General features: G+C 42.1%; 1 protein-coding gene across 1 annotated transcript; it reads left to right on the top strand.

Moving 5' to 3' along the window:
* The first annotated feature begins 66 nt into the window (after positions 1-66).
* atp6v0b (ATPase H+ transporting V0 subunit b) lies at positions 67-15,231 on the top strand. The gene is made up of 8 exons (XM_003220203.4): positions 67-280; positions 8,230-8,278; positions 9,393-9,476; positions 10,245-10,322; positions 11,341-11,410; positions 12,692-12,743; positions 13,493-13,683; positions 14,624-15,231. The coding sequence occupies exons 1-8, from the start codon at positions 214-216 to the stop codon at positions 14,648-14,650; spliced, it is 618 nt and encodes a 205-aa protein (XP_003220251.1). The 5' UTR covers positions 67-213; the 3' UTR covers positions 14,651-15,231.
* The last annotated feature ends 1,488 nt before the right edge of the window (positions 15,232-16,719 follow it).

The following is a 16,719-nucleotide window of genomic DNA, read 5'->3' as shown; positions in this document are numbered from 1 at the left end:
AAGGGGGCGCGTTGTGGAGGTGGTAGTTTTCTTCTTAGCCAATCTGCGGGAGGCGGCGTGCGCCGCGTGAGTGACAGAGTCCGATCACGTGGCGCGGCGGCGGCGGGTCAGTCGCCGAGAGGGTCAGGTGATCGGCTCCCAGTCGGCTGCAGTCCGTGCTGAGGGCTCGCCGCCGCTTCCACTGCCGTTTCCGCCGCCGCCGCCGCCGCCGCCATGTCCGGGCTCGCGCTGCTGTATTCGGGGCTGGGGCTGAGCGCGGCCGCCGCCCTCACCGGCATTGGTTAGTACTAGTCGTGGCCTTAGAGGGGAGATGAAGGAGGGTATAGGCCTCTCAATGTCGACCCCATTTTGCGCAGTTACTTCCCTTTTTTCCCTTTCGCATTGTCTGGGTCTGAATGGAAAGGTCGCAGAAAGAGGAAAGCGAGGGCCTTTAAGGCACCTTTATACACTAGATTACGAGTGCAGTTTGACAGTGCTTTAGCTGCCAAGGCCCAAGGCTACGGGATCCTGGGATATGTAGTTTGATGAGGCACCAGCCTTTGGCAGAGAGGGCAGAAGACATTGTAAGAACTACATTTCCCAGGAATCCATGACATTGAGCCATGGCAGTCAGTGGTGCTAAATTGCATTCATTCTACCCCTAGAAAGGCACACAGAGTGGTGCTAAATTGCATTCAGAAAGGCACAGAGATACAGGCAGTCCCCAAGTTACCAACAAGACAGGTTCTGTCTTGCTGTGAGTTTTCCGGGCTGTATGGCCATGTTCCGGAAGCATTCTCTCCTGACGTTTCGCCCCAATCTATGGCAGGCATCCTCCAAGGTTGTGAGGTGTATGGGAAAACTGAACAAGGGAGGTTTATATGTCTGTGGAATGTTCAGGGTGGGAGAAAGAACTTTTGTCTGTTGGAATCTTTCAGTTGGCCAGCTTCATTAGCATTGAATAGCCTTGCAGATTCAAAGCCTGGCTGCTTCTTGCCAGAGGGAATCCTTTGTTCTCTAGGTTTGATCTTAAGTTGAATGTGTATGCAAGTCAGAACAGGAACATTTTAAAGTGTTTCTCCAGCCAAAAACATATAAGCATTGGGCAACACTCAGAAAAGGATTAACACCTCTGTGGTGCTTGTTTTTCTGTCTGTGCCCCTGTTCAGAAGATTTATCCTCACTCTCAGACCCTGTGATAATTGGATTTGGAAAAAAAATTAGATTGTTCTGGAAATTAGGACTGGTGAGAATAATAATAACAATAATCATATATTTTTATTTATACCCTGCCACCATCTCCCATAGGGACTCGGGGCGGTTTACGAAGGAAACAATGTTGCCATGCAACATACAATATATCAACATTAAGGCCAATTACACATTAAAACCAGACATATAAAATTAATAAGAGCAATAGAATCAATAAACTATGACAATAGTCATTAATCAAAAGATCCATTCAATCAGTAATCTGGCAGCAATCTTAAACTGAGAAAGCTTCAGTGGAGAACCTGTTCCCCATGATAACTCTTCCAGGAGTTAATTTCCCTTCCAAGGGATAGTTTTCTCTCACTTCCTGTTGTCTTACCTCCATTCTTAACTATGAGTTGTTTGTAAGTCTGATGTTTGTGACTTAGGGACTGTCTGTACTTACAAGAGAGAAGGGGGATTTTTTTTGAGTGTGGGTAAGTAAAACCATGATTCAGTAAGGGGATCCTGTTGTGATGGAATCCTGGAATCTGCAGTTTTACAAGGTCTTTAGACCTTTCTGCTAAAAGAGGGCTGGTTCTTCATCAAATTACAATCTCAATGATTCCATAGCACTGAGACCTGACAATATAGATGACCCCTTGGAGATCAGGCCAAAGTCTAAACAATGGATCATTTATGCTTCATGGGCATCTATCAGCCACTTTGTACAATATTGTTTAGTAACTTTGTGCACTGAACTACTAGAAAGCAAAGGTGATTGTGGATTTTTGAAGTATTTTGGGTTTTGGAATAATGGGTAAAAGGTTCTCCTTGATGTTGGCCTTCTGGTATTATTATTAATTCTTTTAAGTGGCAGTGGTAAAGTAAAAATGCATGTTGAGTTTTTCTAATGAGTGTAAAATGTGTGTGTGTGTGTTTCTATTGTATGTGTATGTTGCCTGTCAACTTATGGCAACCCCATGAATTTCATAGGGTTTTCTTAGGCAAGGAATAATCAGGGGTATTTTTGCTAGTTTTGTGATGAATATTGATTCCAGATTATTGTGGGTGTTTACAACACGTTTTCTTTGTAGTTAAGTCAAGGAAGGGCATTTAGAGGAACTTCTGTTTCAATTCTTCCCTTGCTCAAGCTGGTTTGATCTAGTCTTTCAAATTCTAAACCTAAGGATCAGGAGATTTAAGGCAAATGAGGCAGAGTTTCCTTTAAAGTCAAGAATCTGCCTATTATCACCACAAACACATTAATAGTGTCCTCAAATATGGGCTTAACTGAGATGAGCAATTCCTTTCCTTAGCCAAGGAAGTATTGGTTGATCCTATTATAGTAACCCACCCTATACCCAGATGAAGATGAACAGAGACCCTCAAAAAGGCGCTGCTCGGGAAAATGAACAGTTTCAGGCATCATGACCATTAGTCTGGCCTGGTGTAAGGTAGCACCCCATCTTTCCGTATATTTACACTTGAAGACTGGAACCTTGATGTCATAATATGTCAGCCTTTTGGGTCCCACAGGATGGTTTTATTTGTGGTTTGTTTATCTGAAATGTTTAAAGTAAAATGTAATTTTGTTATTTCCCAGCAGTAGTGCACTGGTTGCTGAATGTTTTTTAAAGTGAAGATTTTGGGCTCATATAGACCAATTCAATAATTTTCCCCCATGTGTTCAAGTTGCTAGTCATTGCATTGTGTGAGCAATACCAACATAGATGGCACAATTCTAAAACCAAAACCACTATTCCATCCTCTCAAACACAGTGCATCTTTCTTGGATAACTTTCTCTTCTTTTCCAGTTTTTAGTGCTGTCTGGCAAGAACAACTGTAGTTGATAGAGAACTCATCTGTTTGAGTCCCAAGAGATGAAAACTGTGATTGTTTAATGAGCTACCAGTATTCAGTGAGTCCTTTTGCCAGCAGCATGCCTCAAGCCTTACATGCCTTTTTCACCAATCAGTTATATTCCTAACCATCCTTGTCAAGCAGAGTCCTGACAAGTGTCTGGCCCTTGAGAAGGTCTCAGACCATAGCCCTGGGTGTCTGAAAAAAAAAGCCAGTCTGTTACTTCTGGGATATTTTATTTTTGCTGGAGACATCTCTGCTTTTTCTACCAGGATCTCTGAGAAAAAACTTTCCTGGTGGAAAGCCTTCTTGTATCTGTATTCTACCAATTTATAGTGTGAAAAGCGCTCTATGTTAGTTGAATGATCTGCTTGTTTGGGGAGACTAAATTCGTGAGGACCAACAGTGATAACACTGCTGTGAATGCTTTGCCCTACTCCTCAACCCTTGTACAGGGTGCACAGTGGACGTGGCTTCCATTTTTCAGTTTGTTTTGTCAACAGGCTTGAGAACAACTGTCCTAGCAGGAGTCCTTTGTCAGCTACCTGAGATTCATTGGTAGCCTCAACTGGATTTATCTGGCTCATTTGGTTCAGACTTCACCAATCAGGATAGAAGAAGAGCAAGCAGAGCAGTCGCTTCTGACCTTCTAATTCAAACTCTGTTCCTTTAAGGTCATTTCATCAAGTGGACACAAGTAATAGTGGAAGGAAGAGAAGATTCTGGACTAGTTCCTGCTGGTGCTATTTGCTGTACTCAGTGCACTGCTTTACTCAGTAGTGCTTCATTTTCATTTCTCATATGCGACTTTCCAGCCAGGGTCTCTACCCATCCTAGAGCACTTTTGTGCTTCTTGTTAACATGAAATAACACTCAATTCCTCTTTCTGATTGGGAAAAATATAACTCCTCCTTTTCTGAGAACAGTACCAAAAGGAAGTTAATAGCTTCTTTCTTTTCAGTTGGATTTCAGCATAGTTGACTCATCATGGTGGATCTGAGCCTGCCTTGGTTGCTGCTGACTCTGAGCTGAAAATGAGTCCCTTGTTGCTTTGGACATTTGTGCCCCTGAATTGAGAGTTTGCAAAACAGGTTGATGGGTTGATAGGAAGGAAGATTTCTAAACCCCAGGGCACTGAGTTGGTTCTTGTTCTTTGGTCAATAAAGTGAGCAGTCAGCCAGAGGGTAGAGAGGCAGCAATGTCCTGGAGCATATCTGGCATGGAGGAGGCAGAGGAGGGGAAATCAGCCACTGGGACATTTCAACGTCTTGTCTATATTCTGCTGAATAAGCTTACATGAGAGGAAATATAGCAACACTGAATCCATCTGATGCCTGGTTGCTGTTTGTACTTTATTAGGCAGCATAGCATACCATTTGACCATGAGACAGTAGTGAACAAACAGCGTGATTAATGGATTCCAGTAAAATTCATTAACGTATTTTGTCTTCCTCTTTGTGTCAGGTAGCTTTCTCAATGAAATTAACTCTTAACAACGTAGGCAAGTTTTCTGTAAGTGCAAGTGATTTATTGCATAATTCTTAGTTTGGGCTTTTAGCCCGAAAGACAGTTACTCTTTTAAACAAGGAGTATTAGTGTAATAAAGCAGAATCATAGCAACTATTTATAAACACCACCACCATGTTTTAAAGACAGTTTATTTATTTACAACATTTTTACCCCGCCTATCTCACCCGAAGGGGCAGTTGTGAACATTTTATTGCAGATGGTTCACTGAGTTGCCATTCTGAGAAATGCATGATGCCCCCAATTCTTTTTGTTTGGATTGTCTGATGCAAATAGTGTTCTTAAAATATCACTGTAATTTTTGACAACTTCTGCGTGTAAGAGTCATGTTCAGTACCAGTGGCAGAACTGTACCTCTAGTTGGTGTTTGCTTATGGACCCAACAGAGGCAGAGAAGAAGTTGGAAGCAAATAGTTTGGCATGTGAACATTCTTATTTTTAATTTTATTATTGGCATACTTTAAGATCACTCAAATGAAAAGGGTTTCAGAGTAAACCCAAGTCACTAGATGTACCTTCAAAATTCCTACCATAATGTATAGAAAACAGTATTTCCTTTTCCCCCCAACATCTAGAGGATTTCTAAAATAACATTGAAAATTAGAGGTGGGGACTGAAAATTGTATTTGGTAACTGACTCTTTTAATTGCACATTCTATCCTCACTATGTAATAATTCCTAAAACAAACTACAACATGAAGAGGCAGGAAGAGACTCTTGTAGACTGGTGCTAGGCTACATCTTGTGTTGGTGACCTGAGTGAGGGAAGAAAGAGGTGCTGTAAGTCTCTGTGAGTGTGCACTGATAACCACATAAACCAAATAATAGGCTCTCTGATGCACCTCTTAAATTTAGAGCAGGCTTATATGAAAAGAGATAGCCTTACAGATTTCCTGGGCCAAACACAAACACTTCATGATTAGTATCTTGTATTCAGCTCAGAAAAAAATTGGAAGCCTGGCTGACCGATGTTATATGGTGTCGAAACTGCATGCCCAACAAGATGTATCTTCTGACTACTTTTCAAGGGTGTCTCAATGTTACAGTAGTATAATTGGGGCCATGAACCCGTGTGGCTAGATCTGCTCTCCCTAGAAATAGGTGCAGCTGATGCACCATCTGATGGCATGAATTAATTTCTATATGGCAGCTCATTTTGCATTTTTTTTTTGCACCTTGTTGTTAGCTAAATGTCAGGAAGATTTCAGCACTCCTTGGACATGGAGGTGAAGAGATGTGCTCATTAACTACCTCCAGGTTTGCTTTCAAAGCTTTCATATGCAGGAAGAAGCAGCAGGTTGTCAGCTCCTGGTGCTCCTGTTTCAGTGATCAGAGGTGGCTGCTGCTGAGTGAAAGGTCTGAAACTGGCAGTGCCTGTAGGAGAAAGTTGTCACTTGGAAACAGGTTTTACTCTTATGAATAAAGGCTGGTATTTATGAAGGTGGGCGACAATGTGTGCCCCAAGGGTGCTTCTCAATAAGCACTAAGTTGTTGGGTGCTATCTCTAGTTTTCTGACCCATTTCACTGCTTCTTGTTATGGGATTGTTTTAATCTTTCCTCTTCTTGATTTGTATTTATATTTTATCTAAATCAGAAAAATCTAGAAATAGGAAATCTGCACCTTCATTTGAATATTCTCATTCTCCATAGCTTTTCCTAATGTTAACACACATGACTAAAGGGTGGCCTGCTAATGCTGAACCACATTTTCACCACTGTTAATCATTCTTTGCCTTTTCTCAAATAGCCAGATTCACAGCAGAAGGTATCTGCCAGAGCCTGATAATGAATAGAGTGGAATCCTTTTGTCCTGTGACAGTGTTGCCATACTTAGTTTGTATGTCCAAAAATATACTTCTCATGGTCATATTATTGACTCATGAATTGCTCCCATCCTGATTTTCCACTCTGAGCCTGTGCATGTGACTTTCCTTCCTGTATGATATGAATGTTGTTACTATCTGTTAATATGACTGGTGTTTGCTAGACATCTTCTTTACCCATCTATTTGAGGCAAGAAACCATTTGCCTAACTATAGCCAAAATCTTGATAAATGGGAAGGTTCAGATTTGATCTAAGAATTGATGCTTCTGCGTAAATCCACTTGATTCATGCTACATCATATTTCAGAAATAATATGCATTCTTTCCTTATGTCTGTAACCACTGAAAGATATGCAGGTGCAAGTGAAATATTGACAAGCCAAAACATGTTCTCCTGTGACCACCATGACTTCATTGAAGGATATAAGATGTATTATGTTATTGATAAACAATGGGCTCTTACTATCTGCTGGGGTTTGGTCCAGGACTACTTGTGGATACCACAATCTGTGGATGCTTCCCCTATTATATACAGTTGTGTAATAATATGGTGTCCCTTTATAAAATGGCAAAATCAAGGTTTGCTTTCTGAATTCAAGCTGTGGCTGGTGGAGTCTGTGATGCAGAGAGCCAACTGTATTGCTTTGTGTACAGCAGTGGTTCCCAAACTTATTTGGCCTACCACCCCTTTTCCAGAAAAAGTATTACTCAGCGCCCCCTGGAAAGGGGGGCGTGGCTTAGAGGGGTGGGCGTGGTTCCTGCTCAAGCGGAACCTCTCCCCAGTCCAGGATGCAGGGCTGGGAGGGAGAGGTGGGCAGGGTGACAAATGGGAGGCCAGGACTGGGATGGGTGGAGTTACGAACTCTGAGGCAAAGCTGAGCTTCTGTCCCTGTCCTGCAGTGCCAGGACACAGGGGGTGGGGCCTCTTCCCAAGTACCTGATGGGGCTGGACCTCTATACCCTGCCCCATGTTCTAACAAGTGCCTCAGGGGAGGTATACAGAGGCTCTTGGGAAGAGGCCCTGCCCCTAGCCCTGCCCTTTAGTCCTAAAAGGCTCCTCGAGAGGTACAGAGGCTCAGCCCTGTCTTGCGCTCTTGGAAGGAGGCACCGCCCCCTTCCCTAGCTCCACCCTCTGTGTCCCAACAAGCGCCTCAGGAGAGGTATAGAATTCTCAGCCCTGTCTTGGGCTCTTAGGAAGAGGTCCCACCCCTCCTCTGGCCCCGCCCCGTGTCCTAATAGGTGCCATAATTGCCCCCCTGGATCACTCCAGCGCCCACCGGCGGGCGGGAGTGCCCACTTTGGGAATCACTGGTCTACAGCAACAATGTTATGGTAGTACCTTTCTTTTTGTGCCATTTATGAAGCTTACTTCAAACCAAAACAAGAAAAAGAAATATCCCAACTGTGCATTAGTTTCTTCAGATTCACCTTCACCAGTTTAGTATAGGGTCTGGTTTCTTTAAGGGGATGACAGAAGTTGCAGTTGACTGTTTCATATCCAAAGCATTGAATTCTTATGCTGCTCAGTACTGGGCATTTCAAGAAATTAATTATGCTTCTGTAAGTGCTGAGGACGTGGCTCTGTTTTTTAATCTTTGTGTGTGATGGAGAAGCCTTACTTCTCTTTTGTTTAAAATAACTTGAAGTTTCTCCATGAAATAATTATTTAGCACCCTAGACATTTCTGGCATAAGCTAAATGAAAGTGACTTTTGAAAGAAAGCCTTCTGTTTTTCCGATGGGAAACCTGAAAGCAGCTGCCTGGTGTGAGGAAGCTGCTGTTACAAATCAGGCTTTTGAGAAGACCAAGAACCAAGGTATTCAGTGTTGTTTCTGTTTTCTAGGGATCTGCTACACAATATTTGGCCTGGGATTTCGTTTCGATGTGGCATGGTAAGATGGCACTTTTTCCTCCTGAGGCTGAGGTTGGACTAACAGAAGGGGGGGGGGGGGGCTGCATGTCTCCACAAATTTTTAGGAAAAGAAGCAAGAACATAGAATCATAGAACTGGAAGAAATTACAAGGGCATCCAGTCTGATCCTTCCACCACATTGGCATAAACATTCCTGACAATAACAGTAACTTTCCAGGACAACTCTCAATTTCTGAGGCATTGGGTCTGTAAAGGGCAGTCAGTACTATCCTTTGGGGTGGCACAGAGAAAGAAGGAATGGCTTGGCATGGCAGCATCCATAGACGGGCAGCATTACTTCCCTTCCCCCAATTTCTGACCATTGTATTGATGACAGTGTCTCATTTCACCAATCAATTCTGATAATTGCCTCATTTTGCCTGCAGGTCATCTGTCCACCACTCTTTCTCTTCACTCTTGCAAACTGTTTTGTCACTGCCTGGTTAGGTTTAATTGACAAACCTCATGTGGCCCAGATCCTGGTGGCTTATCTATAAAAGCATCACAGAACTCCTATTGTCACCGGTGCTCTTTGTTCTTCTTGTGCTTTTGAATTTCCCCTTAATCTTTTTAGGCTTTAATGGGACAAAAAGACTCCTAGCCTTTGTTGTAATAGGAAGGCCTTCTGGTGGACACAAGAAAGAGCAGATACTAGGACAGGGTGGGCAAAGTCCAAATAGCATTGTCCTGCATCTCCTCTCTGTTATAGCCAGCATTTTTTTTATGTCAGGAGCGACTTGAGAAACTGCAAGTCGCTTCTGGTATGAGAGAATTGGCCATCTGCAAGGATGTTTGATGTTTTTATCTTCCTTGTGGGAAGCTTCTCTCATGTCCCCGCATGGGGAGCTGGAGCTGACAGAGGTAGCTCACCCACTCTCCCCAATTTGAACCACCAACCCTGTCGGTCAGCTGTCCTGCCAGCACAAGGGTTTTAACCCACTGTGCCACCGGGCCATCATAGCCAATGATGAGGGATGCTGGGAATTCAGTTCAGTGTTATCTGGATGGCTAAACTGTGCCCACCCTACCCTGGGAGCCGAGCTGCTAAGGGTCCTTCTTCTGTGTATAATATTAATAAAATATTCTTTCTGCAGGTTCCTGACCGAGACCTCGCCATTCATGTGGTCCAACCTGGGCATTGGACTGTCTATCTCACTGTCAGTGGTGGGTGCTGCTTGGTGAGTGCTACTGTCAGCTGCTAAGGGAGATCCCCCTCTCCCCCTAATACACTAGAGCTCTGCATTGGTGTCACCTTGTTAGACTTGGTCCAAAGCATGATCTGAAGACAACTCATACAGATACCTTGCTTAAACTAATCAGTTCTGAGTCGAACCAGGGCTTCTTAAACAGTGTTCCCTGCAACTCTTCTTTGAGAGATCATGATTGCAAAAAACAACTCACATACACACACTTTTTAGTAGGTGTAATGATTTAAGGGGTTCCTTGAGATCTGCAAATTTTTCAAGAGTTTCTTCGAGCTAGAAAAGATGGAGGTTAGGGTCTGAATGGAGGCGGCCCATGCAGAGAATCCTAAATATACTACCTTAACTTTTGTGATAGAAGAAAGGCCAAGTGTAAGTTTTTTATGCATTTATCACTTAACACTTACATCCTGCATTTCCTTTAAGTTTAAGGTGATGTACAAGTTTTGTTTTCTCCCCTCTACAGCAACCTTTTTGAATAGGTCAGATTGGGAGACAGACTGACCCAGGTCACCCAGTGAGTTTCATGGCCCAGTGGGAATTAAATCTAGATTCTTCCAGATTCTAGTCCAAAACTATTCCATTAACTCTATTACATAGGCTTTGTAATTAATAAATAAACAAAATTTGCAATTGTGTTATCTAAGCAATCTGTCCTCTGATTTGCTATGTGCAGCTCTTGTGTGGCACTGTGATTATATAATAAGTGCTATTCTTTTAATCTTTTTGTGACTATGTTTTCAGGGGCATTTATATCACTGGATCCAGCATAATTGGTGGTGGTGTCAAAGCACCAAGGATCAAAACCAAAAATCTAGTCAGGTGAGAAGAGTCCTTTTCTCAGCATATACGATGGACATAGATACTGCATATGAGAAAAGCTTCCTTTTTTCTCTTTATAACCTTGGCTATAGGTTCTTAATGTGTCTGTTTTCTTGCTTAGCACTTGAAGTTGTTCTGTTTAGCTTTGAGAATATGAGAAGCCCTAAATTGATTGAGGGAGCTGGTCATTAGAATTGATCTAGTAGGTTTAAGAGACAAATTGACTCCATTAGAACCACCATAATCCCTCTTTATTTTCTTGGATCTAAGCATGAACACATCCTGAGACTTCAGGGATATAACTTTGTTGCCAAACCCTTGTAGAAGTGTTCAGATTTTTTTTCTGTAGATGATCAGAACATCCTAGAAGGAATGAAATTAAAGACTGAATATGTGTAAAATATAATTATTGTCTACAGATTACGAAGATGAAAAGTAACTTGCTGAGTCACTTGTCATTACAAATCCTTCTGAATTTTTTTTTTCACTGCACAATTCTTAGCTGAAGAATCTTATTCATGCAGGGTTTAAATATGGGGTTGGAAACTGAATTTGGCATTTTGCTGATATGCAAAAACCCCATTTTTCTTTTGTTCTAGGCTGAGGTATGACATTCTGTTACATTTTGACTTCCTACATAAAAATAATTTGCACAGTGCAAGCAAGTTTGAGAAAGATAACTTTTAGAATCCTGGTTCTTGCATGGAGAAGGTGGCACTTGACATTCCGTGAAAAAAGATCACCAGAGTCCTTTCACCACAACAGCAACAATATATAAAATTTCATTGCCTTTTAATTTTTTACACTGATTATTTTTAACTATATTTGTTTTAGCTGTTGTGAGCCACCTTGCACCCGAGGGGTATAAGGGCATGATATAAATAAATATTTATAAAACAGCATGTTTGGTGACATGATATTTTGATATTTTTAGACCACATTCTTTGCTAATTTTCCCCATACTAAACTTGTCACCATTGAGACATCCTAACTACTAATCTCTACTTTTTTCTGACAGTATAATCTTTTGTGAAGCTGTGGCCATCTACGGGATCATCATGGCTATTGTGATTAGCAACATGGCAGAGGTAATGGAGTGCTTTTCTGATGCATGGGGGACTTATTTGTATGCCAAATTGGGTGCTACCACACACTGATGTATTTGATTTGATGTTGGAATAACTCTGCTGATGCCATATAGGGCAGAACAGAGTAGGAGATCATTTGATAAGAGGGCAGGGGAACATATTGATAAAGTACAGGCAACTGTGGAACAAAATGCCATTCTGAATAGAAGTGCAGCTACAGGAAGCAAACCTGGTTCAGACATTTAAGGTGCTCTCTAGACTTGATGGGGCAGAATAAAAACTGCTTAAGTGATCTTGAAATATGGACCAATATGCTCCAAGGCAGTAGGAAGTTTTTTTAAAATACAGTAGAGTTCTGGTTATCTGAGATAAAGGGGCAGGCCCAATCTCAGCTATCCAAACTGCTTGGATAATAGGGAGGCCCTATTATCCCTCCCGGCAATCCCGTTTAGGGAAGCGCCCCGCAATTGCTGCTGCCTAGCAACGGTCATGAGGTGTTTCCTAAGGGGCAAGGGCTGACCAAGGGACGTCCCTCATCGAGCCCTCACCCCTTGGGAAGCACCCCACGACTGTTGCTAGGCAGCAGTGATCACGGGGCGCTTCCTTCTCCCTCTCCCTCTCCTGAACTCGAGAGAAGGAGACGGAGAGGGAGAGGCGCCCCCGGTGGCACCTCTAATAATACGGAGTCTTGGTTAACTGGAACTCTACTGTAGTGTCAGAAGCGAACATACTGCAAGTCACTTCTGCTGTGAGATAATTGGCCATCTACAAAGATGATGCCCAAGGGATGGCCAAATGTGTTACCATCCTGCTGGAAGGCTTCTCTCATGTCTCCACATGGGAAGCTAGGGTTGACAGACAGGAGTCACCCTTCGAACTGCCGAGCTTCAGGTCAGCAGTTCAGCTGGCACAAGAGTTTAACTCATTGCACCACTGTGGAATAAGAGCTTTGTTCTTCTCAGATAAATTGTACTTCTGAGAGCAGAATATCTAAACCAAATGTGACTATTGGGTCATTAGCTGCCTCTTTGCTACTCCCAAGACCTCTGGAATATTGCCTGGACTTATGAGTTAGCAAGAGATAGCAAACCTCCCTCCCAGAAATGCTGACAAAGATTCTATAAATTCAGTTCTGAGCATATCATAACTTGGGCAGTGTGTAACACTACATCTAATGTCGAGATTTATCTGTTGTCTTGAATTGATAGAGCACTATTTATGCTCATGCTTCTTTGTTGTCTAAAAATCCCACCTTCTTTCCTTTCCTTTTTTTTTTTACAGAATTTCAGTGGCAGAACTCCTGAACAAATTGGTAGCCGGAATTATTTTGCAGGTGAGTTGTTAGGCCTGAGATAGATTATATTATTATTATTATTATTATTATTATTATTATTATTATTATTATTATTATTATTATTATTATTATTATTATAGATAGGCAGGCAGAACAACACTGGTGTCCTGGTGAGATAATCAGAGATCCCTAGTTATGTAATAAATGGAAGAAGCAACCTTTTCCTCTAGCTTGGTATTTGGCTACACTGAGTAGCAGTAGCTTTCCAAAATTTCAGCAAGTTTTCATCCAGCCCTACCTGGAGATGCCAAGGATTGAGTTGAAAGTTTCTCCATACGTTGTATGTTCCCTACCATTGTACTATGGCTCTTCTTCAAGTTTGGCTTTGTTTGATTCCAGCAAGATTAACCTTTTTCCAAAATAGATGTCAAAAATGCAATCAGTGGGGAATTTATCAATCCTGCTTGCAGGATCTCCACAACCCATTTATGACCTTCATTCTTCCTATTCCTTCCTTATGTTGCAGTAAAGAAATGTAATATGCCAGCTATGTCTCCACCATTTCATTGCAATGGTGACTACCTACTCTTTATGTTGGAAGTGCTCCCTTTGTTGGTTGTAATAGTAGCCTATCCTTATGGCATATGGTACAGATGCAAGGCTTTAAAGCTGGACAGAGATAATAATTTTTAGGGTTTTTGTTCTCAAGCATAATTCAAGGCATTGGCATAAGCAGAAAATATTGTTGGGTGTTTGCTCATTCCTAATCTTTTTTATCTTCCTTATAGGTTTCTCCATGTTCGGGGCAGGCTTAACTGTGGGCCTCTCTAACCTCTTCTGTGGTGTATGCGTGGGCATTGTGGGCAGTGGTGCAGCACTGGCTGATGCTCAGAATCCCAGCCTTTTTGTCAAGATCCTCATTGTAGAGATCTTTGGCAGTGCCATTGGGCTCTTTGGAGTCATTGTGGCTATTCTGCAGGTAAGCCTCTCATGCCTGCATCTCCATACCTGTTGCTGCTCCCAGGGCATCCTGTCCCTTCCAACATAATTCCCAATCATAACATAGAGGCAAAAAAGCAGTTACTTGCAAAACTACTATCAGATTTGTCTGATTTATAGCCATCTCCTGTCTCTAATCCAGGGTGGAAGAATATGTGATGTATGGAAGTGGGGTGGAAGGTAAAAACCCAGTCAGTAATTTGTAACCTGATCTCCGTCAGTTAACTATACAGAACATGTTACCAAAGAGAATTGTATAAAGGAAATGGGGTGTCTGGAAACCTGCTCTATAGGTTGCATTGAGTCTGGGAAATCTCATCACTGGAAAGACTGGCTTAGAAAGAAAGCTGAAGCATCTTTAGGCAAGCATCACCCAGCCTTATTTCAATATTAAGAGTAGCCAGGGGATTTGACTTTTTATTGTATACCCCCAAGTTTTCGTTAGCAGGTAGCCTTCAGGATGCATCCAGCCCACTGAGACCCCATCTACACTGTTTCATAAAACATTTAATTGCACTGAACTGCATTATATGGCAGTGTAGACGGGAACTGAGAATCTGACTCTTCTGATCACTTTCTCCCCACTATAGCTTTGTTAGTTCTATCTTAGATTACCCTGATTTTGCATGATTATATGCATTCATAGGTTTCACTGTTCAAAAACAATACCGACACACTCTATTAATGTGGCAGTACTAGAGTACAGGAGAGGAAATAGATCAAGGTGTTGGGAAGCCCCTTTCCCGTACATCATAATTGTCATTTGAGCCATGATGTGGTAGAGAAGGAACTGACATCCTCTTCCCAGTGATTGTCAATATGTAGGAGGCTGTAGTTAAAGGGGAGAAGATTATGCAGGAAACAGGAATTAACAGAGTACTGGAATGTTCTGACTTTTGGTCTTTTCTTGTGTTTTGCAGACATCAAAAGTGAAAATGGGTGATTAAGCTGGTTGCCACTTATCTGCCTGATCACTGCAGATTCTGTACATATTTATTTAATGTCTCCTGTTGGCTTGGGGCGGAGCTTGGTGTATAATATTATTCCTGTGATCTTCGCCTATTGGGCCAAGGAAGAACCTGACCAATTGATGTGTATGTGTGAGAAATCTATCCTTCTCTTCCTGTGTCCCTTTCCTGCTCCATGTCCCCTGAAGAAAAGGCCTGAGTGCCTATGGTGGCAAGAGCCTGCAGGGATCCAGCCCTTGCGCTCCTTGTGGCAACCACTGCCAAATGCAACGTGTTCTGTGAAAGAAACTCATTAGTGTCCCAAGTAATTGCCCTTCTTTGTGTGCTCCCTCCTGCTATGCCCCTCCTCTTCTCCTCCCATCTTCCTACTGGCTTTGATGGTCCATTTTCCCTGTGACTAATGGGTGGCACTGGCTGAAGTCTTGGTATTGAAGGCTTTGGGAAATGTCCTCCTAAAACCACCTGCTCCATACTGAAGGGGCACATAGGAGTTGGAAGGTGTAATTTCTGGAGTTCTCTGAAGCAACACAAATGATTGGTTATTAAAATTGATAATTAAATGATCTTGTACTGTGATTTTTTTTCTAATTCTCTGTTCATTGAGCTGCTTGGGGCACGTAGATTAATTCAGGGCATATAGCAGAACTTCACAACCTTTGTTCCTCCAGGTATTATTTCAAGCCTTTGTCAGCATTGGCCCAAACAGCTGGAGGTTGATTACTAGCATAAAGTATAAATAGGAAATGTATACTGTTGTATTCTGTACATTCTATCACAGTCAAAACTGAAAAGGGAAAAAGGCAAAATATGAAACGTATGCCCCAAACAACTCTTCCGAATGAGTAAAGGGGCTATGTTGGTATGTCTTCCATTAAGAGTAACAAATGCATATTTTAATAGTAGGTCACTTGAAGCCATTTCATACACTGACTGCTCAGTCAAGGGCTGTAGCTAATCACGGGTCCCTGATGAATATAATTCTATGGTGCATTAGTTTATCAAAATATATTTTCCGAGTTGCTGTGAGATTTCCGGGCTGTATGGCCATGTTCCAGAAGCATTCTCTCCTGATGTTTCACCCACATCCATCACTTCTGAAACATCAGGAGAGAAAGCTTTTGGAACATGGCCATACAGCCCGGAAAACTCACAGCAAACAAGTGATTCCGGCCATGAAAGCCTTCGACAACATATGTTTCCTGACTTTTTGCCTGATGATATGCCCCTAAGACAAGTCAGAATTTGTACATAGAAAAATTCCTTTGAAGACAATATAGCAGTGCTTTACCAACATTTTATGTTGATGACACACGTTTTAGACATGCATTATTTTGTGACACAGTAATTCATTTTTTCTAGCAGACTGGAGGTTAAACCAATCTCTTATAAGAGATACCAACACATACCTAAATTGTAATGACAAAATGTATTGTATGGGGACAGAACATACTTTATGAAAACCTTTTACTTATATATTTTTAAAATACATGGTTTATTGCTTATTTCACATAACCTCAGAAGTTAGTTACATTCATGTGACACACCTACACATGGCAGCCAACACATTAATGTGTTGCGATGCACAGTTTGGAAAGCTATGCAGTAGAGAGTGGTAATATGTTCATACTGAATACTTGAAGAAAGGATAGAAAATGTCCAACTCTGGGTCTTAGAGGAGTAAAGTTTGCCAAAATACTGTTTTCTTACACTTGAAAATTACATAGAAATCCCAGCCATCTTACCGGCTGTTATGAATTGTGAGAGTTGAAATCCAAAACACCCAGAGGGGCTAAGTTCGCCCATGCCTGGCCAAGGAGATTTTTGGGACCCCAGTCCCCCAAAATGGGAGTGGGATAGCTACAGTTGTTAAATTGCCTCCCCTTGATCCTCCAGAATTAATGCTAGCAAGCACACTCACACAGGGAAAAAGCTGTAGCTAAAACAACTGCTAGTCACAAGTGCCAATTATATCTTTGCCTTATTGAGGGGAGGGAGGGGTATGAGCCACCGCAGAGGCAAAGATTTCCCCCACATCCTCCATTGTTGTC

Source organism: Anolis carolinensis, chromosome 4, assembly GCF_035594765.1.
Source record: "Anolis carolinensis isolate JA03-04 chromosome 4, rAnoCar3.1.pri, whole genome shotgun sequence".
NCBI lineage: Eukaryota > Metazoa > Chordata > Lepidosauria > Squamata > Dactyloidae > Anolis > Anolis carolinensis.
The sequence above is the reverse complement of the archived record's forward strand: the minus strand, read 5'-3'. Positions and strand labels throughout refer to the sequence as shown.

Excerpts from the sequence above, each read along its gene's own strand:
- atp6v0b (XM_003220203.4), top strand. The coding sequence starts at position 214 with ATGTCCGGGCTCGCGCTGCTGTATTCGGGGCTGGGGCTGAGCGCGGCC. Across the intron at positions 281-8,229 it reads CGCCGCCCTCACCGGCATTG|GGATCTGCTACACAATATTT; the intron begins GTTAGTACTAGT and ends TCTGTTTTCTAG. Across the intron at positions 13,684-14,623 it reads TCATTGTGGCTATTCTGCAG|ACATCAAAAGTGAAAATGGG; the intron begins GTAAGCCTCTCA and ends TGTGTTTTGCAG.